The 22161-nt window shown below is 59.7% G+C and overlaps 3 protein-coding genes across 7 annotated transcripts in view; 2 read left to right on the top strand and 1 right to left on the bottom strand.

Moving 5' to 3' along the window:
- Positions 1-1894: 1894 nt before the first annotated feature.
- The window catches only part of ATP5MC1 (ATP synthase membrane subunit c locus 1), a 106537-nt gene continuing 86270 nt past the window's right edge, over positions 1895-22161 (top strand). The window contains exons 1-4 of the mRNA XM_068212038.1: positions 1895-1943; positions 2639-2713; positions 3283-3470; positions 5598-5712. Of these exons, the coding sequence (XP_068068139.1) occupies positions 1905-1943; positions 2639-2713; positions 3283-3470; positions 5598-5712 (417 nt within the window). The 5' untranslated portion in view covers positions 1895-1904. The remainder of the gene's footprint in view (positions 1944-2638; positions 2714-3282; positions 3471-5597; positions 5713-22161) is intronic.
- Positions 8824-15901, top strand: UBE2Z (ubiquitin conjugating enzyme E2 Z). 2 transcript variants are annotated; one of them, XR_011005754.1, is made up of 8 exons: positions 8824-9213; positions 10416-10488; positions 11132-11319; positions 11864-11975; positions 12225-12337; positions 12905-12995; positions 14071-14426; positions 14738-15899. XR_011005754.1 is itself a non-coding variant. In XM_068211963.1 (7 exons), the coding sequence occupies exons 1-7, from the start codon at positions 8885-8887 to the stop codon at positions 14239-14241; spliced, it is 1077 nt and encodes a 358-aa protein (XP_068068064.1). In that variant the 5' UTR covers positions 8824-8884; the 3' UTR covers positions 14242-15901. The 2 variants fall into 2 exon arrangements, 1 of the variants encoding a protein (XP_068068064.1); XM_068211963.1 differs by having other exon boundaries at positions 14071-15901.
- Positions 16426-22161, bottom strand: part of SNF8 (SNF8 subunit of ESCRT-II) — a 43665-nt gene continuing 37929 nt past the window's right edge. The window contains exons 2-8 of one of the 4 annotated variants that reach the window (XM_068211997.1): positions 21894-21944; positions 21036-21135; positions 19825-19929; positions 19253-19325; positions 17945-18086; positions 17182-17256; positions 16426-16793 (exon numbers count right to left, since the gene is read on the bottom strand). In XM_068211997.1, coding sequence (XP_068068098.1) covers positions 16674-16793; positions 17182-17256; positions 17945-18086; positions 19253-19325; positions 19825-19929; positions 21036-21135; positions 21894-21944 — 666 coding nt within the window. In that variant the 3' untranslated portion in view covers positions 16426-16673. Of the gene's footprint in view, positions 16794-17181; positions 17257-17944; positions 18087-19252; positions 19326-19824; positions 19930-21035; positions 21194-21893; positions 21945-22161 lie in introns of all 4 variants that reach the window. The other 3 variants (XM_068211996.1, XM_068211995.1, XM_068211998.1) reach the window with 3 other exon arrangements.

The raw sequence follows: 22161 nt of genomic DNA on the forward strand, positions 1-22161 counted from the left end.
GGCGCGGGCGCGCGCGCGCGGCGGCAGCCAATGGGCGCGGAGGACGCCGGGGGGGACACGGCCAAGGTGACGCTGCCCACAGAGCCGCCGCCGCCGCCGGCCCGAGCGGACCCCGCGCAGGTGCGACCCGGCCCGGGCCGGCCCCGCGCCCGCCGCTGCCCCCGCGCCTCCCGGCCCCAGCCTCGGGCCCGGCCGATCCTCGCTGGGGTCGTGCCCTTCGCCGCCCGGCGGGCGGTGGGGCCTGCGCGGCCCTGGCGGGGTCGTGAGGGAGAAAGAGCGGGAGGAGCTGGCCGGGGGAGGCACCGAGCGGGGATTGACGGGGGAGGGAGGACGCGGAGCTGTGCGAGAGCTGAGGGGACTGAGGGTGCAAAGCCTAGGGGACACGGGGGGGGTTTAAAACCGTGGGGACACGGGGGGGGGGGTTAAAACCGTGGGGACACGGTGGGGACAGTCGGGGACACGGAGGGGTTAAAGCCTCGGGGACACGAGGGGGTTAAAACCTTGGGGACATGGTGAGGACAAAGCCTTGGGGATAGTCGGGGACAAGGCAGGGTTAAAACCTTGGGGACAAAGCCTTGGGGACAGATGGGGACACAGTGGGCTTAAAGCTTTGGGGACAGTCAGGGACACAGTGGGGTTAAAACCTTGGGGACAGTTGGGGACAGTCACTGTGGGGTTGAAACCTTGGGGCCACGGTGAGGACAAAGCCTTGGGGACACGGTGGGGTTAAAACCTTGGGGACAGCTGGGGACATGGTGGGGTTAAAACCTTGGGGATACGGTGAGGACAAAGCCTTGGGGACAGCTGGGGACATGGTGGGGTTAAAACCTTGGGGACACAGTGGGGTTAAAGCCTTGGGGACATTTGGGGACACAGTGGGGTTAAAACCTTGGGGACACGGTGAGGACAAAGCTTTGGGGACATTTGGGGACATGGTGGGGTTAAAACCTTGGGGACACAGTGGGGTTAAAGCCTTGAGGACAGCTGGGGACATGGTGGGGTTAAAACCTTGGGGACAGCTGGGGACACGGTGGGGTTAAAGCCTTGGGGACATGGTGAGGACAAAGCCTTGGGGACAGCTGGGGACATGGTGGGGTTAAAACCTTGGGGACACAGTGGGGTTAAAACCTTGGGGACAGTTGGGGACACAGTGGGGTTAAAGCCTTGGGGACACAGTGAGGACAAAGCTTTGGGGACATTTGGGGACATGGTGGGGTTAAAACCTTGGGGACACGGTGAGGACAAAGCCTTGGGGACAGCTGGGGACACGGTGGGGTTAAAGCCTTGGGGACAGCTGGGGACACGGTGGGGTTAAAACCTTGGGGACACGGTGAGGACACAGCTTTGGGGACAGCTGGGGACACGGTGGGGTGAAAGCCTTGGGGACACGGTGGGTTTAAAGCCTTGGGGACAGCTGGGGACACGGTGGGGTGAAAGCCCCGGGGACACGGCGGGGTCAGTGGGACAGAGCCATGGGGACACAGCCTCGGGGACAGTGCCCCGCGGTGGGGACAGCAGAGGAGCTCCCGCGGGGCTGTGACAGGCGTCCCGTGGCTTTGGGGTTTTTCTTTGTTTTTCACGTGGTTTTGGGGAATTTCTCTGTTTTTTACCTGGCTTTGGGGTATTTCTCTTTTTTTCACGTGGCTTTGCGGTATTTATCTGTTTTTTCACGTGGTTTTGGGGTATTTCCCTGTTTTTTACCTGGCTTTGGGGTATTTCTCTGGCTTTGGGGTTATTTCCCTGTTTTTCACGTGGCTTTGGGGTATTTCTCTGTTTTTTTACCTGGCTTTGGGGTATTTCTCTGTTTTTTTTACCTGGCTTTGGGGTATTTCTCTGTTTTTTTTACCTGGCTTTGGGGTATTTCTCTGTTTTTTACCTGGTTTTCTCGCTGCAGATCCAGCAAAATGCCGGCCCCCATGGCGCTCCTCAGCTCCCCGGCGCTGGTAGGTCCTTGCCTGGCAGGGCTGGGGGAATTCCCGCCAGGAATTTGGGATTTGTGGCATTTCTCCACCCCCGCTACCCCCAGCTGAGCTGGGATCCCGGGCGTTTCTAGCCTGGGTTTAAGGAGGAAGGGAACAAGGTGACCTCTGGTGACACCATGTGAGTGGCTGGCACTCGGCTGCAGCTGCTCCCAGCAGGAACTCCCGGATTTCCACGGGGTCACTCGGGAATCCCTTCCTTTCCAGGAGGAAAACGTGTGGAAATGTGGGGGAAAATTTGGATTTCTGGGGCTGGGGTCTCGCTGTGCTCGGCCTGGGGTGTGTGGAATTGATCCCAGTGGCTGAAATAGAAACCCCCTCCATCCATAACCCCTTGTTTTCCAATTTTTGTGTTGTGTTGGGGTGTTTTAGGGGGATTTCAGGGCTCCATAAAACACTTGAGGGTTGGGAAGGCCGATCTCTGCTCCCAGCAGTGGCTGCAGGGCTTTGGGCTGGGTTTTAGGACAGGCTCTCACGCAGAGGAGTTTGGGCTGGGTTTTAGGACAGACTCTCCACACAGAGGGGTTTGGGCTGGGTTTTAGGACAGACTCTCCACACAGAGGGGTTTGGGCTGGGTTTTAGGACGGGCTGTCCACACAGAGGGTGCTGGGCGTGCTGGGCTGACCTGGCTGTCCCTGTCCCTGTCCCTGTCCCTGCAGTTCCGCTGCTGCTCCAGGGCTCTGGCCAGGCCCGTGTCCGTGGCTGTGTTCAGCAGGCCTGAGGAGAGCGCACAGGTGAGACGGGCTGGGCTTGGGCTTCGTCCCCATCCTGCTCCTTCGTCCCCATCCTGCTCCTTCATCCTGATCCTTCTTCCTCATTCTGACCCTGCTCCTTCCTCCCCATCCTGCTCCTTCACCCTCATCCTGATCCTTCAGTCTGATCCTTCATCCTGATCCTTCGTCTTCATCCCCATTCTGATCCTGCTCCTTCACCCTCATCCTGCTCTTTCATCCTCCATCCTCATCCTCCATCCCCATGCTGTTGATCAGGACCAAAGCCCCGCTTCCCATGCTGGGTGCCAGCCCTGAGGTGTCACTGCCCTGTCCCCTGAGCTGTCCCCTGGGTGTCCCTGCCCTGTCCCCTGGGTGTCCCTGTCCTGTCCCCTGGGTGTCCCTGCCCTGTCCCTGTGTCCCCTGTCCTCTCCCCGGTGTCCCTGTCCTGTCCCCTGGGTGTCCCTGCCCTGTCCCCTGGGTGTCCCTGTCCTGTCCCTTTGTCCCCTGTCCTATCCCCGGTGTCCCTGCCCTGTCCCCTGGGTGTCCCTGTCCTATCCCCGGTGTCCCTGCCCTGTCCCGGTGTCCCTGAGCTGTCCTGTGTCCCGCAGGTGTCCCCGGCCGTGCCGCAGCCCCGGCGGCAGTTCCGCAGCACCGCGCTGTCCCGGGACATCGACACGGCCGCCAAGTTCATCGGGGCCGGCGCCGCCACCGTGGGCGTGGCGGGCTCGGGGGCGGGGATCGGCACCGTCTTCGGGAGCCTCATCATCGGCTACGCCAGGTGGGGCTGCTCCGGAACCCTGGGATTTGGGGCCATTCCCTGGGGTTTGGGGCCTTTCCCTGGGATTTGGGGCCATTCCCTAGGGCCTTTCCCTGGGTTTTGGGGCCATTCCCTGGGGTTTGGGGCCATTCCCTGGGGTTTGGGGCCATTCCCTGGGGTTTGGGGCCATTCCCTGGGGTTTGGGGCCATTCCCTGGGGTTTGGGGCCTTTCCCTGGGATTTGGGGCCATTCCCTAGGGCCTTTCCCTGGGATTTGGGGTCATTCCCTGGGGTTTGGGGCCTTTCCTCAGGGTTTGGGCCCATTCCCCGGGATTTGTGGCCTTTCCCTGGTATTTGTGGCCTTTCCCCGGGATTTGGGGTCTTTCTCTGGGATCTGGGGCCATTCCCCAGGATTTGGGGCCATTCCCTGGGATTTGTGGCCTTTCCCCAGGATTTGGGGCCGGCTCTGCACAGGGGTGTGGAACAGGATGGGTGTTAAGGACTCGGGATATCAGATGGGCGTGGTGGTGCAGCATTCCCTTAAAAATGGTCCAGTCTTCGCCTGAAATGGTCCTTTAAAAAGGTTCCCCATTCCCTTAAAAATCAATCCCCTATTCCCCTAAAAATGATCCACCATGCCCTTAAAAATGGTCCGGTATTCCGGTCCAGTATTCCCCTAAAATGGTCCTTTAAAATGGTCCCCATTCCCTTAAAAATATCCCCTCTTCTCTTAAAAAACCCCATTATACAATTAAACGGATGAATTCTACTAAAACAATCCATTTTTCTCTTAAAATAACCCATTTGTTTAAGTAATCCATTCTTCTCCTAAGTAGAACCCACTGTTCTGTTAAAAGCATCCCACTCTCTTGAAGCAATTCTAATAAAATATTTTATTTAGTGATTTATTTCATTCTAATAAAACCGTGCTGTTATCTCGACATAATCCGTTCTATTAAAATAATCTCAGTATTCTATTAAAATAATTGTTAGGGTAACGAATTCTGTTAAAATGATTATTCTCCTAAAATAACTCACTGGTTGATTCAAATAATCTGTTTTTCCGTTAAATGAATCCACTGTTCTATTAAAACAAAGTCCCTGAATTGTTCGAATGCGCCCTCTAATTGATCCCCCACTCTGGAGCTCTGCTGCCTCTGGAAGGAAATGCAGGAATTGCAGCTTGGAACCACCAGGTGCCAGCTAAACCCGGGGTTTAACATCCCCAAAACCAGGGAAAAAACCCGGATATCCCACGATCCCATCCAATGGATCCCATCCAATGGATCCCATCCCATTATCCCATTGATCCCATCCTATTATCCCATCCTACTGATCCCATCCCGTCCCATGGATCCCATCCAATGGATCCCATCCAATGGATCCCATCCCGTTATCCCATAGATCCCATCCCGTTATCCCATCCCATCCCATTATCCCATCCCGTTATCCCATCCAATGGATCCCATCCAATGGATCCCATCCCATTATCCCATGGATCCCATCCCGTTATCCCATCCCATCCCATTATCCCATCCCATGTATCCCATCCCATCCCGTTATCCCATTATCCCATCCCAGCTGCTCCCTGCACAGCCTCGGGTCTGGGCTGCCTTGGGGCATTATTCCCTGGATTTATTCCCTGGTTTTGGAAATTCCCTGGATTTATTCCCTGGTGTTATTCCCTGATTTGGGGCATTATTCCCTGAATTCATTCCCTGGTTTTGGGATTTCCCTGGTGTTATTCCCTGGTGCTATTCCCTGGTTTTGGGAATTCCCTGGGTTTATTCCCTGGCTTGGGCCATCATTCCCTGGTTTCATTCCCTGACTCTGGGCTGGTTTGGGGCATCATTCCCTGGTTTTATTCCGTCGTTTGGGGCATCATTCCCTGGTGTTATTCCCTGGCTTGGGGCAGCATTCCCTGGAGTTATTCCCTGGCTTGGGGCATAATTCCCTGGCTTGGGGCATCATTCCCTGGTTCAGAACATCATTCCCTGCTTTCATTCCCTGACTCTGGGTTGGTTCAGGACATCATTCCCTGCTTTCATTCCCTGCTTTCATTCCGTGGTTGGATTCCCTGGCTTAGGGCATCATTCCCTGCTCCAGGCCGTCATTCCCCATTTTCATTCCCGTTTTTTCCCGGTGCCAGGAACCCCTCCCTGAAGCAGCAGCTCTTCTCCTACGCCATCCTGGGCTTCGCGCTGTCCGAGGCCATGGGGCTCTTCTGCCTCATGGTGGCCTTCCTCATCCTCTTCGCCATGTGACACCTCGGGGCCCTCCTCCTCCTCTCCGACCAGTAAACCACGGATTTCTCTACGGAAATCGCTGCTTTTGGGGTTTTTTTACCTTTATTTTTCACCTTCTGGGGCAGATTCTGGCCTGGGTGGAAAATCCCAGCTGTGGGATGGAAAATGAAGCTGGAGGCAACTCAAATCTGCAAAAATTCCCCCAAAACTGGGCCCTGGGAAGGCAGAGGTTGGGGCTGGGTGTTGGGGAGAATTCTTTCCCTTTTGGGGCTGGGATGGAATTCCCAGAGGAAACCACGGATTTCTCTACGGAAATCGCCGCTTTTGGGGTTTTTTTTTCACCTTCTGGGGGAGATTCTGGCCTGGGTGGACAATCCCAGCTGTGGGATGGGAATGGGAATGGGAAGAGAGGAAAATGAAGATGGAGTCAACTCAAATCTGCAAAAATCCGCCCAAAACTGGGCCTTGGGAAAACAAAGCTCCATGAGAAGAGGTTGGGGTTGGATATTGGGGGGAATTCTTTCCCTTTTGGGGCTGGGATGGAATTCCCAGAGGAAACCACGGATTTCTCTACGGAAATCTCTTGGGGTTTTTTTTAACCTTTGTTTTTCACCTTCTGGAGAAGATTTTGGGTGGAAAATCCCAGCTGTGGGATGGGAATGGGAAGAAAAGAAGATGAAGCTGGAGTCAACTCAAATCTGTTAAAAATCCCCCCAAATCCAGGCCCTGGGAAAACAAAGCACCATGAGAGGAAGTTGGGGTCAGATACTGGGGAGAATTCCTGGGAATCCGTGGCTGCCCCATCCCTGGAATGTTCCAGGCCAGCTCGGAGCACCCTGGGAATTGTCCCTGGCTGGGATTCAAGGTCCCTCCCCACCCAAAGCATTCCAGGATCCTGTGGCAGAAGGGAATTCCCAGGAATTCTGGGAATCCTCACCCTGGCGCTGGAGCTGTCCGTGTCCCTCCTCAGAGCAGAATTCCCACAAAAACCCCGGAGCCAAGGGGATTTTCACCCCCCAGCTGCTCCACGCCTCGTCCCTTTGAAAGCCTGGAGTACGTCAGGGAGGAGAAATTCCCGAATCCCACCCGAATCCCAGGATTTTGGGAGAGGCAGCCGCGCCTTTAAGGAAAGGCAGCCCTGAGGGAGCTTGGCTCGTTACCTGCTTGAGTAATTAAATTAATTAACGCAGCCACTCCCGGTGCCCAGAGCCTCTGGCAGCGGCTGGGACCTTCCTGGGAATGGGAGCACATTCCTGGGATTGGGAATGGGACACGGGGATTGGGACATGGGGAATGGTGGCTCTATTTGGGGACATTCCTGGGAATGGGATTGGGGCACGGGGACTGGGACACAGGGAATGGGAATGGGACACGGGGAATGGGGCACGGGGATTGGGACACAGGGAATGGGACACAGGGAATGAGAATGGGACACAGGGATTGGGGCACGGGGATTGGGACACGGGGAATGGGACACAGGGAATGGGATTGGGGCACGGGGATTGGGGCACGGGGATTGGGGCACGGGGATTGGGACACGGGGATTAGGAATGGGACACGGGAATTGGGACATGGGGAATGGGAATGGGACACGGGGAATGGAACATGGAGATTGGGACATGGGGAATGGTGGCTCTGTTTGGGGACATTCCTGGGACATGGGGAATGGGACATGGGGAATGGGACACGGGATGGGTGGCTCTGTTTGAGGACATTCCTGGGAATGGGGATGGGTGGAATTCCTGAAGGGGCTGAGGAGGACTCGGCTTAAAAAGCCCCAAGGGTTGGAGAAAGCTGGCTGCGGTAACAGAAGGGACTGGGGAGAGGGGAAATTCCCGAAATTCCCTGGATTCCGGGGCGGGAATGTGCGACCCTACACAGGGACAGCCCTGTGGGAATGTTCCAGAACAACGCTGTTACCTGGGCTGGGTTACAGTTATCCTCCGGGAACGGGATGCAGAATTCCCAGGAAATGGGATGCAGAATTCCTGGTGTCCCTGGGAAATGGGATACAGAATTCCCTGGATACAGAATTCCCAGTGTCCCTGGAAAATGGGATACAGAATTCCCGGGAAATGTGATACAGAATTCCTCGTGTCCCTGGGAAATGGGATACAGAATTCCCTGGATACAGAATTCCCAGTGTCCCTGGAAAATGGGATACAGAATTCCCGGGAAATGGGATACAGAATTCCCAGTGTCCCTGGAGAATGGGATGCTGAATTCCCATTGTCCTGGGAACGGGATACAGAATTCCCAGGAAATGGGATGCAGAATTCCCAGTGTCCCTGGGAAATGGGATACAGAATTCCCAGTGTCCCCAGGAACGGGATACAGAATTCCTGGGATGCAGAATTCCCAATGTCCTGGGAACGGGATACAGAATTCCCGGGAAATGGGATGCAGAATTCCTAGTGTCCCTGGGAAATGGGATACAGAATTCCCGGTGTCCCCAGGATGGGATACAGAATTCCCGGTGTCACCCGGGCAGGTGACACTTGGGGACACTTGGGGGGGACATGGTGAGCAGCAGTTGGGTGCGGTGATCTTGGAACCAGCGAGTATCCCGAGTGGAAAGGATCCAGCGGGATGATCCCATCCCAGGGAATATCCCAAATGGGAGAGGATCCAGCGGGATGATCCCATCCCAGGGAATATCCCAAATGGGAGAGGATCCAGCGGGATCACCCCATCCCAGCGAGTATCCCGAGTGGAAAGGATCCAGCGGGCTCACCCCATCCCAGGGAATTTCCCAAATGGGAAAGGATCCAGCGGGATGATCCCGTCCAACCCCCGGCCCTGCGCACCCCTCGGAGCGTTGTCCAAGCACTCCCGCGGCTCTGGCAGCCCCGGGGCCGTGCCCGTTCCCCGCCGCGTGCCGCTCCCGGAGGTTTTTCCCGCCCTTTTCGCTCCCACAGCCGCGCCGTTCCCCGAATTCCCGGAATTCCCCGAATTCCCCGAATTCCCTCGTTCTTCCCCAAAAACCCCCCAGCTCCCCCTCCCGCCCGCCGGGCCTCCCCCACGCCAGGGGGCGCCGTCGCCGCTTCGCCCTCCCGTGCGCCCCTGCGGCCGAGCCGCTCCGCCCGCCGCTCTATGGTGCCGGGGGCGGGCGGCGTGGGCGGCGCGGGGCCGCTCTGGCCGCGCGCCTCGGTGGTGCGGAGTCCCGGAAGCGGCGCGGGCCGAGGCCGCAATGGCGGAGAGCCCGGCGGCCGAGGACGCGGCCCCGGCCCCGGCCGCGGTGCTGGCGGCGGGCGGCGGCGGCAGCGCCTCGCCCAGCGCCGCCGGCGCCGCGGGGACCCCCGGCGTCTTCATCCCCGCCGAGCTCTGGGCGGCGGCGGGCTTCGGCGCGGCCGCGGCGCCCGGCACCGGCGTGGCCCCCGGCAGCGGCGGCGCCCCGATGGCGGCGGCGGCGGCGGCGGGGGCCGCGCTCCTCACGCACTCCGCCTTCTGGGACCCCACGGTCAGCGGCGACTGGGACAGCGAGCGGCCCAGCCCGGCCTGCCTGCTGCGGATCAAACGGTGAGCGGAGCGGCACCGGCGGCACCGGCAGCGCGGGGCCCGGGCACGGAGCGCGGCGCAGGCGTTGGGCTCGGCCCCGCGGCCGGTAACGGGCCCTGCGGCGCACCGGGCCTCGGCAGCCGCGCCGGGCACCGGGCACGGGCCTGGGGACAGCGCCGGGGCCTGCCGGTGTCCCGGGACAGGTCCCGGTCCTTCCCGGGGCTCGCTCCGGAGCCGCGGAGTCCCGGGCAGGTTTGGGTTGGGAGGGACCTTGGGCGGGGACCCTTTGCTCTGTCCCAGGTTCTTCCCAGCCCTGCCCGGGATCCCCGGGAATTCCTGCCTGGATCCCCTGGAATTCCAGCCTGGGTCCCCTGGAATTCCTGCCTGGGTCCCCTGGAATTCCCGCCTGGGTCCCCTGGAATTCCCGCCTGGATCCCCTGGAATTCCCAGCCTGGGTCCCCTGGAATTCCCGCCTGGGTCCCCTGGAATTCCCAGCCTGGGTCCCCTGGAATTCCTGCCTGGATCCCCTGGAATTCTCAGCCTGGATCCCCTGGAATTCCTGCCTGGGTCCCCTGGAATTTCTGCCAGGATCCCCTGAAATTCCCAGCCTGGATCCACTGGAATTCCCGCCTGGATCCCCTCGAATTCCCGCCTGGGTCCCCTGGAATTCCTGCCTGGGTCCCCTGGAATTCCAGCCTGGGTCCCCTGGAATTCCTGCCTGGGTCCCCTGGAATTCTCAGCCTGGATCCCCTGGAATTCCCCTGGGAATTCACAGCGGGAATTTCATTGGATTTTCATTTTTATTGGAATTCCTGGTGCTGGAGTTGGTGAAATTCCAGGGGGGAGTTCCTGGAGGGATTCCAGGGGGGATCTCTGAGGATTCCAGTGAGGATTCCAGGTGGGATTCCCAAAAATTCCAGCCAAGATCCCTGAGAATTCCAGTCAGGATTCCCGAGGATTCCAGGGGGGATTCCAGCCAGGATTCCTGAGGATTCCAGCTAGGATTCCCGAGAATTCCAGGAGTGCTCTGGAATGCCTGGGCTGCTTTTGGGGCTCCGCTCCCGGAGCTCATCCCAAGCCAGGCCCAGGCGTCGCAAATCCGGGTCCCAAATCCCAGTCCCAAATCCGGGTCCCAAATCCCGGTCCCAAATCCCAGTCCCAAATCCCAGTCCCAAACCCCGCGGGGCCGGGCGGTCCCGGCTGATTCCCGCTCCCTTTTCCAGGGATATCATGTCCATTTACAAGGAGCCGCCGCCGGGAATGTTCGTGGTGCCCGACCCCCACGACATGACCAAGGTGAGGAGCGCCGGCGCTCCCTGCTGCTGCTGATCCCAGACCCGGGATCTGCGGCCTCTCCCGCCCGGAATTGTCCCCGAACATCCCGGAGAGGGAACGGCAAGGCTCCGGCGTCCCGGGGGATGGGGGTGGGATCCAGTGGGGAGAGGGTTTGGGAATGCCGGAGGGTTTGGGAATGCCAGAGCCATGGAGGGTTTGGGAATGCCAGCGGGTTTGGGAGGGTTTGGGAATGCTGGAGCCATGGAGGGTTTGGGAATGCTGGAGGGTTTGGGATCGCCAGAGGGTTTGGGAACGCTGGAGGATTTGGGAACGCCAGAGGACTGAGGAACTCCTGAGGGTTTGGGAGTGCTGTAGAGTTTGGGAGGCCCGCGGGATTCGGGAACGCTGCAGGGTTTGGGAACACCACAGGGTTCAGGAACGCCAGAGGGTTTGGGAGCCCCACGGGATTCGGGAACGCTGCAGGGTTCGGGAACACCGCAGGGTTTGGGAGCCCCACGGGATTTGGGAACTCTGCAGGGTTTGGGAGCCCCATGGGATTCAGGAATGCCGCAGGGTTTGGGAGCCCCACAGGGTTCAGGAGCCCCGCGGGATTCGGGAGCGCCGCAGGGTTCGGGAACGCCGCCGGGCTCCGGTGTCCCCGCAGATCCACGCGCTGATCACGGGCCCGTTCGACACCCCCTACGAGGGCGGCTTCTTCCTGTTCCTGTTCCGCTGCCCCCCGGACTACCCCATCCACCCGCCCCGCGTCAAGCTCATGACCACAGGCAACAACACCGTGCGCTTCAACCCCAACTTCTACCGCAACGGCAAGGTCTGCCTCAGCATCCTGGGGTAAGCCGGGCCTGGGGTCTGCCTCAGCATCCTGGGGTAAGCCGGGCCTGGGGTCTGCCTCAGCATCCTGGGGTAAGCCGGGCCTAGGGTCTGCCTCAGCATCCTGGGGTAAGCCGGGCCTGGGGTCTGCCAAGCCAGGCCTGGGGTCTGCCTCAGCATCCTGGGGTAAGCCGGGCCTAGGGTCTGCCTCAGCATCCTGGGGTAAGCCGGGCCTAGGGTCTGCCTCAGCATCCTGGGGTAAGCCGGGCCTAGGGTCTGCCAAGCTGGGCCTAGGGTCTGCCAAGCCGGGCCTAGGGTCTGCCTCAGCATCCTGGGGTAAGCCGGGCCTGGGGTTAGGCTGGGCCAGCTGAGCCCGGGCTCTGCTCCCAGGTGAGCACGGACAGAAGGACAGGACAGTTTAGGCTGTGCCCAGGGAGGTTTAGGCCCAGCTGAGGTCCCACGGGTGTTTGGGCTCTGGTGAGGAGGGGGGTGGGGGGGGCGGTGCTGGTGGTTAATTGATTAATTAATGAGGTGTTAATTGCTGTTTTGTGCCCTGCTGCCCCAGCACGTGGACAGGCCCAGCCTGGAGCCCTGCCCAGAGCATCTCCTCGGTGCTGATCTCCATCCAGTCCCTGATGACCGAGAACCCGTACCACAACGAGCCCGGCTTCGAGCAGGTGAGCGCCCAGGCTGCGCCTAAGTGGGGCTCCGAGCTGGGCCTAAGTGGGGCTCTGGGCTGGGACTAACTGGGATCCCAGCCTGGAATTAACTGGGATCCCAGCCTGGAATTAATTGGGAGCCCAGCTCTGCACTGGTCAGGACTGGTGAGGCTGGACCCTGCACTGGTCAGGGACTGGTCAGGCCGGGCTCAGGACTGGTCAGGCCTGGCCAGGCTGGGCCCTGCCCTCACGCGCCGCCGCCCCCAGGAGCGGCACCCCGGGGACAGCAAGAACTACAACGAGTGCATCCGGCACGAGACCATCCGCGTGGCTGTGTGTGACATGCTGGAGGGGAAGTGTCCCTGCCCCGAGCCCCTCCGGTACGGCCTGACACCGGGGACACCGGGGATGGGGACACTGGGGATGGGGACACCAGGGACACCGGCGATTGGGACACCAGGGACACCGGGGACACCATGGATGGGGACACCAGGGACACCGGGGACACCGGCGATGGGGACACCAGGGACACCGGGGACACCATGGATGGGGACACTGGGGACACCGAGGGGGGCTGGGGACACTCCAGGGGGGGCTGGGGACACTCCAGGGGGCTGGGGGGGCAGCAGGATCCATCCCCAGCCATCATTCCCGAATTCCCGGGAGCGGACCCTGCGCAGGGAATGTGGGAATGTGCAGGAGGAGCTCCGGGGGAAACATTCCCAGAAAGTTTCTGGGAGGAGGGAGCGGGCGCAACTGCTGTGGCCGGGTCCCCTGGGCTCTGTCCCCTCCCCGGCTCTGTTCCCTCCCCAGGCCGTGTCCCCTCCGTCCCCTCCCCGGCTCCGTCCCCTCCCCGCAGCCCCGGGGACGCCCAGGCGGTGCCAGCAGCACCGGGTGCCACACCGGCGTCCCCAGGGCCGCGGTGACCGTGTCCCCTCTGTCCCCAGGGGCGTCATGGAGAAATCCTTCATGGAGTACCTGGACTTCTACGAGGGCGTGTGCAAGGAGCGGCTGCACCTGCAGGGCCAGAGCATGCAGGTGAGGGGACACGGCCTGGGGACAGGTGTGGGGCACAGCTGGGGCTGGGGACACAACCTGGGGACAGGTGTGGGGCACAGCTGGGGCTGGGGACAGATGTGGGGCACAGCTGGGGCTGGGGACAGGTGTGGGGCACAGCTGGGGCTGGGGACACAACCTGGGGACAGGTGTGGGGCACAGCTGGGGCTGGGGACAGGTGTGGGGCACAGCTGGGGCTGGGGACACAACCTGGGGACAGGTGTGGGGCACAGCTGGGGCTGGGGACACAACCTGGGGACAGGTGTGGGGCACAGCTGGGGCTGGGGACACAACCTGGGGACAGGTGTGGGGCACAGCTGGGGCTGGGGACAGATGTGGGGCACAGCTGGGGCTGGGGACAGGTGTGGGGCACAGCTGGGGCTGGGGACAGGTGTGGGGCACAGCTGGGGCTGGAGCTGAGCCTGGACAGATGTGCAGCACCAGGGGGAAATCAAGGATGGGGTCATTGTTCTCCAGGGGGAATTCGAGGAGACAAAGGGAATTTCGGGATCCTCTCCAGGGGGAATTCAAGGAGATTGAGGGAACTGAAGGATCTTGTCCAGGGGGAATTCAAGGATGGGATCCTTGTCTCCAGGGGGAATTCAAGGATCCTCTGCAGGGGAATGTCAGGATCCTCTCAAAGAGAAGATCCTCTCCAGGGGGAGTTCCAGGATCCTTCCCAGGGGAATTTCAGGATCCTTTCCAAGAGAAGGATCCTCTCCAAGGATCCTCTCCAGGGGGAGTTCCAGGATCCTTCCCAGGGGAATTTCAGGATCCTTTCCAAGGGAAGGATCCTCTCCAAGGATCCTCTCCAGGGGGAGTTCCAGGATCCTTCCCAGGGGAATTTCAGGATCCTCTCCAAGGGAAGGATCCTCTCCAAGGGGCAAATCAAGGATCCTCTCCAGGGGAATTTCAGGATCCTCTCCAGGGGAAGTTCCAGGATCCTTCCCAGTGGAATTCCATCATCCTCTCCCCGCCCCAGGCTGGGATTTCCCCCTGGAATTTCACCCCCCCACCTCTCCCCAGCCCTCAGCCCCGTGGGTTTCCCCTCTCCCAGGACCCTTTCGGGGAGAAGCGCGGCCACTTTGACTACCAGGCGCTGCTGGGGCGGCTGCAGGCGCTGCGGGCGCGGCTGCAGGAGCGGCACCAGCAGGACAGCGCCGACATGGACTCGGAGAGCAGCTCCTCGGAGCCCGAGCCCGAGCCCCAGGGCTGCCCCAAGGCCTAGGAGGGCCCGGCCCGGCCCGGGACTGCAGCACAGCCAGGCCGGGGCGGGGAGAGCCGCGGGCTCCTTCCCTCCCTCCCTCCCTCCCTCCCTCCGACCGCCAGGAGAGTTCCCCGAGGATTCCCCGAGGAGAATTCCCCAAAAAAAGAGACAAAGCCCAGCTCGGGACAGGCTCCTCTTGGACAAAGGTACTTCCTGGCATGTGGCATCAGGTTGTTTTTGGGGTTTTTTGGAGAACACCTACACTGGTTGGGGTTTGATATTTTTTTTTGGTTTTGTTTTTTTTTTTTGTTTTTTTTTGGTTTTTTTTCCAGGTTTTTTTTTTTTTTTTCCCTCCTTCGATTAAAGAATGAGCTCTAGACTGCAAATCCTTGAGAGCTTTTCTGCTCCTGGGCAGGGAGGGAGCCCTTGCCTGGAGCTGTGGGAGTGCTTGGATAGCCCAGGGTGTGTCCAGGTGGGATTTGGGAGAGCTGGGGCCTCCCTGGTGTCTTTCTTCTAGGCAGACCAAAGATAAAGGAATTCTCACTGCTGGAATTGGGGCTCCTTCCCCAAAGCTTTACTCGAGCCCTGGGGCACTTTGGAGACTTCATGTGGCAAGTGGGAACTGCAGGAATCCATGGATTTATTCAGCCTGGAGGTTTGGGGAAGGGGAGGATGAGGAGAAATGCGTCGGTCAGAGAGGAGGGGAGCGCTCCAAGATCCGTTTGCGTTTATTTCTGTCAGCCTCCGTTTGAATTTAGCCTTTTAGGAGGGGTTTTCTCCTGGTGGAGCTGGCTTTACCTCACCTGGAATTCTCTGCTTCCCACCTTGGGTCAGTGTCACCTTGAATGTCCCCTCCTGTCCCCTCCCTCCCTGCTGCCACCCCACGGAGACGCCGGAAGGAGGAGGGACAATCCCGGCCGGACTCTGGGACAAACTCCTTTGCCAAACCTTGTAAAATTCCGCATTTTTGGGAGCCCTGGGACCGCTGAGAGCAGGGTCCGTGCTGCCAGTGACACGGAGAGGTGGCAGTGGCAGTGCCAACCCCACCCAGCCGCGGGTGGAGGTGACGATTCCCCGCTGGAGCAGAGTTTGGGGGATCAGGAGCTCAACGCTTCGTTTTTCCCCCGCCCCGATGATTTGTACGGACACGACGTCGCACATTTCGCCCTCCCCCAGCCCCCTCCCCACCAGTTTGGCCCCAGTTTGGATCCTGCTGGTGCTGGGAGAACTTCCCAGCCCGGGATCCTCATCGCAAGGGGCAGGAGGAGCCCAGATCCCCTGGGATGATTGGGGATTGCAGCAGCAGGAAGGGGGCACGTGGGGAATTTCCGTGGTGGGAAACGGGGAATTTTCCCGAAAAACTCGGGAATTGTTTCCCCTTTCTTTACCCAAATCCCCCGGGGCTGGTTTGGATTTAACCCTTGAGGGGAGGCCCAGCTGCCACACCCGCAGGGTGAAGGGATGGTGCCACCTCCTCGCTGCCACCTTTTGTCACCCGAGCAGCCCCAGGGCGGGGCTGGGGAGCTTTTCCAGCTTTTCCAGGGATGGGAATTGTCTGGTCCCGGGGCTGTCCCCGTGTCCCCTCTCGGGGTGTCCCCAGTGACAATCCTCCAGCCGCTGCTGTAGGCAGAGATGTTTTAGCAAAGGGATTTTTAGAGACTGAAATGGAGCTGAAAACAATAAATGCACACGAGTCACTCGGAGACCTCTGGTGGTTTTCTGTTGTACAGAAGAGTTCTGATTCTTTTGTTGTTTTGGGGTTTTTTCGGGATTTTTTTCCTTTTTTGGTTTTTTTTTTGGTTTTTGTTTTTTTGTGTTTTTTTTTTTTTTTTTCCTTTGTGCAATAAAGGTTTGTTTTGGCAGAACGGAGCCTGTGCTGTTCCTTAGTGGGAATTCTTACGGAATAACGACTTCCCGAGGCACTGCGGGACAGCTTTCCCAGGCTTCCTGCTGCTGGGAGCCAAAATTCCAGAGCCAAAATCCCCCGAGACTCCGCCCTCAGCTCCTTCTCCTGGTTTTCCATCGTCTGGGGCATTCCCACCCAGAAGCAAGGCACTGAATCCAGCAGGGATTGATCCCACAGAACTGCCCGAGCTCAGGAACTTCGTACAAAACTTTTTATTCCCGGTCCGGCTGTCCCTAGGATTGCGGGGACAGGAGGGATCCCGAGGATCCCGAGAGGGATTCCTGAGGATCCCAGGGGGGATTCCAGCTGGGATTCCCAAGGACTCCAGGAGGGATTCCCGAGGATCCCAGGAGGGATTCCTGAGGATCCTGGGCCTCCAGGAGGAATTCCCATGGACTCCAGGAGGGAGATTCCCAGGGATCCCAGAAGGGATTCAACGGGGGATTCCTGACGATCCTGGGAGGGATTCTGGGGGATTCCAGCCGGGATTCCAGCCAGGATTCCAGGGGGGATTCCCGAGGGTTCCAGAGGGGATTCCCGGGAGCCGTCAGGGCCCGGCTGCGCTGTCCTGGGCGTGGAGCTCGGAGAAGAGCGCGGGCAGCCAGAACTGCGGCTCGGCCGGGGCCTGCGCGTCCAGCCAGGCCATGCCCTCCTTCAGCAGGTGCTCCTGCAACGGGAATATGGGACTGGGAATAACGGGAACGGGACTGGGAACGGGCTGGGGATGGACTGGGAATGACGGGATGGACTGGGATGTGCTGAGTTGCCGTTGTTGTTCCCATTACCATCCCATTCCCACTTTCCCATCCCCAATTTCCCATTCCCATCCCCAATTTCCCATTCCCCCATTCCCAATTTCCCAGTTTCCTATACCCATTCCCATTTTCCCAATTTCCCAGTTTCCCATTCCCATTCCTCGTTTCCCATTTTCCCATTCCCATTTTCCCATTCCCCGTTTCCCATTCCCAGTTTCCCATATCCCCATTGCCAGTTCCCCAGTTTCCCATTTTCCCAGTTTTCCATTCCCAGTTTCCCAGTTTCCCATTCCCACCTACCAGCACCTGCTTCGCTCGCTCCGTCTCCCACTTGAGGCTGGCCCGGATCTCGCTGACTGTCACAAATCCCTTTTTCTGGGGGGGAAAAAAAAACGAAAATAGGAAAATTCCATCTGGGCTTCAATCCCGGCCCCAGCAGAGCGGGGACCCTCCAGTCCCATCCCAGTCCAGCCCAATCCCGGTTTTTTATGGGAACACCAAGATTTTTCCTGGCTGTTTTCCATCCAGGTTTAAATCCACACTTTGGCAGCTTCGCCCACGACCCCGACCCAATCCCAATTCCCAGTCCTGGAGGCACCAATTCCCCATTCCCAGCCCTTTTCCGGGTGTCATTCCCACCAGTTCCCCATCCCTGGTGTCATTCCTACCAATCCCCATTCCCAATCCCATTCCCAGAAATCCCAGTAAAACCAGTCCCACCTCTGCCAGCTGCAGCACCACCGTGTGATCCATGTTCAGCCAAGCGCCATTCCCATTCCCAACAATCCCCAATCCCATTCCCAGAAATCCCCATTCCCAGAAATCCCCATTCCCAATCCCAATCCCATTCCCAGCAATCCCAGTAATCCCAGTAAGTCCCACCTCTGCCAGCTGCAGCACCACCGTGTGATCCAAGTTCAGGCAGGTCCCAACTCCATTCCCAACCCCATTCCCAATTCCCACTCCCAATCCCATTCCCAATTCCAATCCCAACCCCATTCCCAGTAATCCCCATTCCCAATTCCAATCCCATTCCCAGTAAATCCCAGTAATCAAGTCCCACCTCTGCCAGCTGCAGCACCACCGTGTGATCCATGTTCAGCTCGGCCGGCACCGACTGCACCAGGAACGTTCCCCCCACCGGGATGATCCCAAAGCCGCTCCCCAAAACCTTCAGCTTCTTGATGGCCCGGATCAGATCATCCCTGGGGAGGGCACAGGCACCCCAAGGAGCTTCCCCACCAATTCCAGCTGCTAAAAACCGGGAATCCTTCCCAGCACGGGATCTGGGGTTTTGGCATCTGGGCGGCCTTGGAGGTTCAGCCCCAAAAATGGGAGTTTTGTCCTAAAAATCTGCTTCCCTTGGGGTTTATCCGTGCCTTCCTCGCAGCTCCAGCGGGAAGAATCCTCGTCCTGGGGTTGGATTCTTAGGGAAAAATCCTCCCAGGGCTGGATTTAGGGAAAAACCATCCTGGGGTTGGATTTGTAGGGAAAAATCCTCCTGGGGTTGGATTTGTAGGGAAAAATCCTCCTGGGGTTGGATTTGTAGGGAAAAATCCTCCTGGGGTTGGATTTGTAGGGAAAAATCCTCCTGGGGTTGGATTTATATGGAAAAGTCCTCCTGGGGTTGGATTTTTAGGGAAAAATCCTCCTGGGGTTGGATTTGTAGGGAAAAGTCCTCCTGGGGTTGGATTTTTAGGGGAAAAAATTCTTCCAGGTGTTGGATTTTTAGGGAAAAATCCTCCTGGGGCTGGATTTTTAGGCACAAGAATTGTCCCGGGCAGCGATCCCTGAGACCCCCGAGGAAGCAGCAGGAGCGGCGGCTGCAGCTCCAGCCCCGGATCCTGAGGGATTCCCAGGGAATTCCCAATCCCGTGATCCCGAGAGTTTCCCAGGGGATTCCCGGGGAATTCCCTATCCCGACCCCAAAAACCCAAGGGATTCCCAAGGGATTCCTGGGGAATTCCCGATCCTGACCCCGCAATCCTGGGGTTTCCCAAGGGATTTCTGGGGAATTCCTGGGGGATTCCCGACCCCGCAATCCTGAGAGACTCCTGGGGGATTCCCAGGGAATTCCTGATCCCAACCCCGCAATCCCAAGGGATTCCCAAGGGATTCCTGGGGAATGCCCGATCCCGAAATCCCGAGGGATTCCCGAGGAATTCCTGGAGGATTCCCGACCCTGCAATCCTGAGAGATTCCCAAGAGATTCCCGATCCTGACCCTGCAATCCCGAGAGATTCCCGAGGGATTCTCAAGGGATTCCCGATCCCGACCCCACAATCCCAAGGGATTCCCGGGGCATTCCCGATCCCGACCCCGCAATCCCAAGGGATTCCCGGGGCATTCCCGATCCCGGGCCCGCACTCACGCGCTGACGTCCTGCGCGAACTTCCCGCGGCCCTTCAGCACCTGCTGCTGCAGCTCCTCCAGCGTGATCAGCCCTGCAGGGAATCCCGGGAGCCTCCTGGGGAATCCCAGGGAATCCCCAGCCCCGCCCGCCCCCTCCCAGCCCGCGGGTTGATGGGATTTCACGGCGTGTTACGGGATTTCAAGGGATTGTTTGGGGACTTTTATGGCATTTTATGGGATTTTTATGGGGATGATAGATCCCTGGATCAGGAATAGATCCCTGGGGTCCGGAGTGGATCCCTGGGGTCTGGAGTGGATCCCTGGGTCAGGGGTGGATCCCTGGGTCAGGAGCGGGTCCCTAGATCAGGATTGGATCCCTGGATCAGGACTGATCCCTGAGTCAGGAGCAGATCCCTGGATCAGGACTGGATCCCTGTGTCAGGACTGATCCCCGTTTCCGGAGCGGGTCCCCGTTTCAGGGCTGATCCCCGTTTCCGGAGCGGGTCCCTGTTGTTTCAGGGCTGATCCCCGTTTCAGAACTAATCCCCGTTTCCGGAGCGGATCCCCGTTGTTCCCGGAGCGGGTCCCCACCTCCGTTGCGGTGCCGCAGCGCCAGGCACACCTCGATGATCTGCACCCCCAGCTCGTAGTAGAAGTCGCCGACCCCAAGCACCTCGGCCCAGAAGCCTTTTCCAGCTGCGGGGGCAGGGAGAGCTCGGATCCACCCACCGGGATCCGCCGAGCCCGACCCCGCCCGGGACTGGGGATTGGGGATGGGAGATGGGATTGGGAATGGCACTGGGGACTGGGGATGGGACTGGGGATGGGAGATGGGATTGGGGATGGGAGATGGGATTTGGGATGGGTTTGGGGATTGGGGATGGGATTGGGGGATGGGATTGGGGGATGGGATTGGGGATGGGAGATGGGATTGGGGATTGGGGATTGGGGATGGGAGATGGGATTTGGGATGGGAGATGGGATTGGGGATTGGGGATTGGGGATGGGAGATGGAATTTGGGATGGGTTTGGGGATTGGGGATGGGATTGGGGGATGGGATTGGGGATGGGAGATGGGATTGGGGATTGGGGATGGGAGATGGGATTGGGGATGGGAGATGGGATTGGGGATGGGAGATGGGATTGGGGATGGGAGATGGGATTGGGGATTGGGGATGGGAGATGGGATTGGGGATGGGAGATGGGATTGGGGATGGGAGATGGGATTTGGGATGGGTTTGGGGATTGGGGACAGGATTGGGGATGGGATTGGGGGATGGGATTGGGAATGGGAGATGGGATTGGGGATTGGGGATGGAAGATGGGATTTGGGATGGGTTTGGGGATTGGGGATGGGACTGGGGATGGGAGATGGGATTGGGGATTGGGGATGGGACTGGGGATGGGATTGGGGTACAGGTCTGAGGGCCAGGTGTGGGGCCAGGTGTGGGGGATGGGTTTGGGGTTTGTCCCCACTCCCCCGCCCAGAGCCATTCCCAGGGGTCCCGGCAGCTCCGATCCCTGGGAGCATTCCTGAGCTCCCCTCTTCCCCCGGGTGAGTCCCCAGAACCCTCCCTGAGGCCCCACTGTCCCCCAGAGCCGTTCCCGGGACCCCGTTCCCCCAGATCTGTTCCCGAGACCCTGTTGTCCCCCTGTTCCTCCCCCACTGTCCCCCCGTCCCCTGGCTGTCCCTGCTGTCCCCATTGTGTCCCCGCTGTCCCCCCCTGTCCCCATTGTGTCCCCCCTGTCCCCGCTGTCCCCCCCATCCCCTGGCTGTCCCCGCTGTCCCCGCCGGGGCTCACAGGCCAGCGGGTCCACGCCGATGGTGGCGCACATGTCCTGGAACTGCAGGCGGAACTCGGGGCTGCGCCGGATCTCCTGCTTGTGCTTGCTGGCAAAGGCCTGCAGGTGCGTGCGGAACGTCTCCAGCTGCTTGGACATCTGCACGGGGACAGCGACACTGGGGACAGGGACAGGGACACGGGGACAGGGACACACAGCGGGGACAGGGACAGGGACACACAGCGGGGACAGGGACACAGGGACAGGGATACACAGCAGGGACAGGGACACAGGGACAGGGATACACAGCAGGGACAGGGACAGGGACATGGGGACAGGGACACACAGCGGGGACAGGGACACAGGGACAGGGACACACAGCGGGGACAGGGACACGGGGACAGGGACACACAGCGGGGACAGGGACACAGGGACAGGGACACACAGCGGGGACAGGGACACAGGGACAGGGACACACAGCGGGGACAGGGACACAGGGACAGGGACAGGGACACAGGGACAGGGACAGGGACACACAGCAGGGACAGGGACACAGGGACAGGGACAGGGACACAGGGACAGGGACAGGGACACACAGCAGGGACAGGGACACAGGGACAGGGACAGGGACACACAGCGGGGACAGGGACACGGGGACAGGGACACACAGCGGGGACAGGGACAGGGACACGGGGACAGGGACACACAGTGGGGACAGGGACAGGGACATGGGGACAGGGACAGTGGGGATGGGGACAGGGACATGTGGGACACAGGGACATGTGGGACATGGACAGACAGCGGGGTCAGGGACAGTGGGGACAGAGACGGGGACAGGGACAGGGAGGGGACCCCGAGCCCATGGAGGGAATTCCCACCTGGGCCAGCTGATCCTCGGCCAGCACCGTCCCTCGCTCCTTGTACTTGGCCTGGGGGGACACGGGATGAGGGCAGGGGAAGGGTGGGACAGCCCCAAACCCAGAACATCCCAAACCCGGACAGCCCCAAACCCGGACAGCCCCAAACCCAGAACATCCCAAACCCAGAACATCCCAAACCCAGAACATCCCAAACCCGGACAGCCCCAAACCCGGACAGCCCCAAACCCGGACAGCCCCAAACCCAGAACATCCCAAACCCAGAACA

Source organism: Anomalospiza imberbis, chromosome 22 (genome assembly GCF_031753505.1).
Source record: "Anomalospiza imberbis isolate Cuckoo-Finch-1a 21T00152 chromosome 22, ASM3175350v1, whole genome shotgun sequence".
In the NCBI taxonomy this organism is placed as follows: Eukaryota; Metazoa; Chordata; class Aves; order Passeriformes; family Viduidae; genus Anomalospiza; species Anomalospiza imberbis.

What these genes read in the sequence shown, in the direction of transcription:
- UBE2Z (XM_068211963.1), top strand. Translation starts at nt 8,885, where the DNA reads ATGGCGGAGAGCCCGGCGGCCGAGGACGCGGCCCCGGCCCCGGCCGCG. An exon ending in TGCCTGCTGCGGATCAAACG is followed by an intron (nt 9,214 to 10,415) that starts GTGAGCGGAGCG and finishes TCCCTTTTCCAG; the next exon opens with GGATATCATGTCCATTTACA. An exon ending in ACGAGCCCGGCTTCGAGCAG is followed by an intron (nt 11,976 to 12,224) that starts GTGAGCGCCCAG and finishes CGCCGCCCCCAG; the next exon opens with GAGCGGCACCCCGGGGACAG.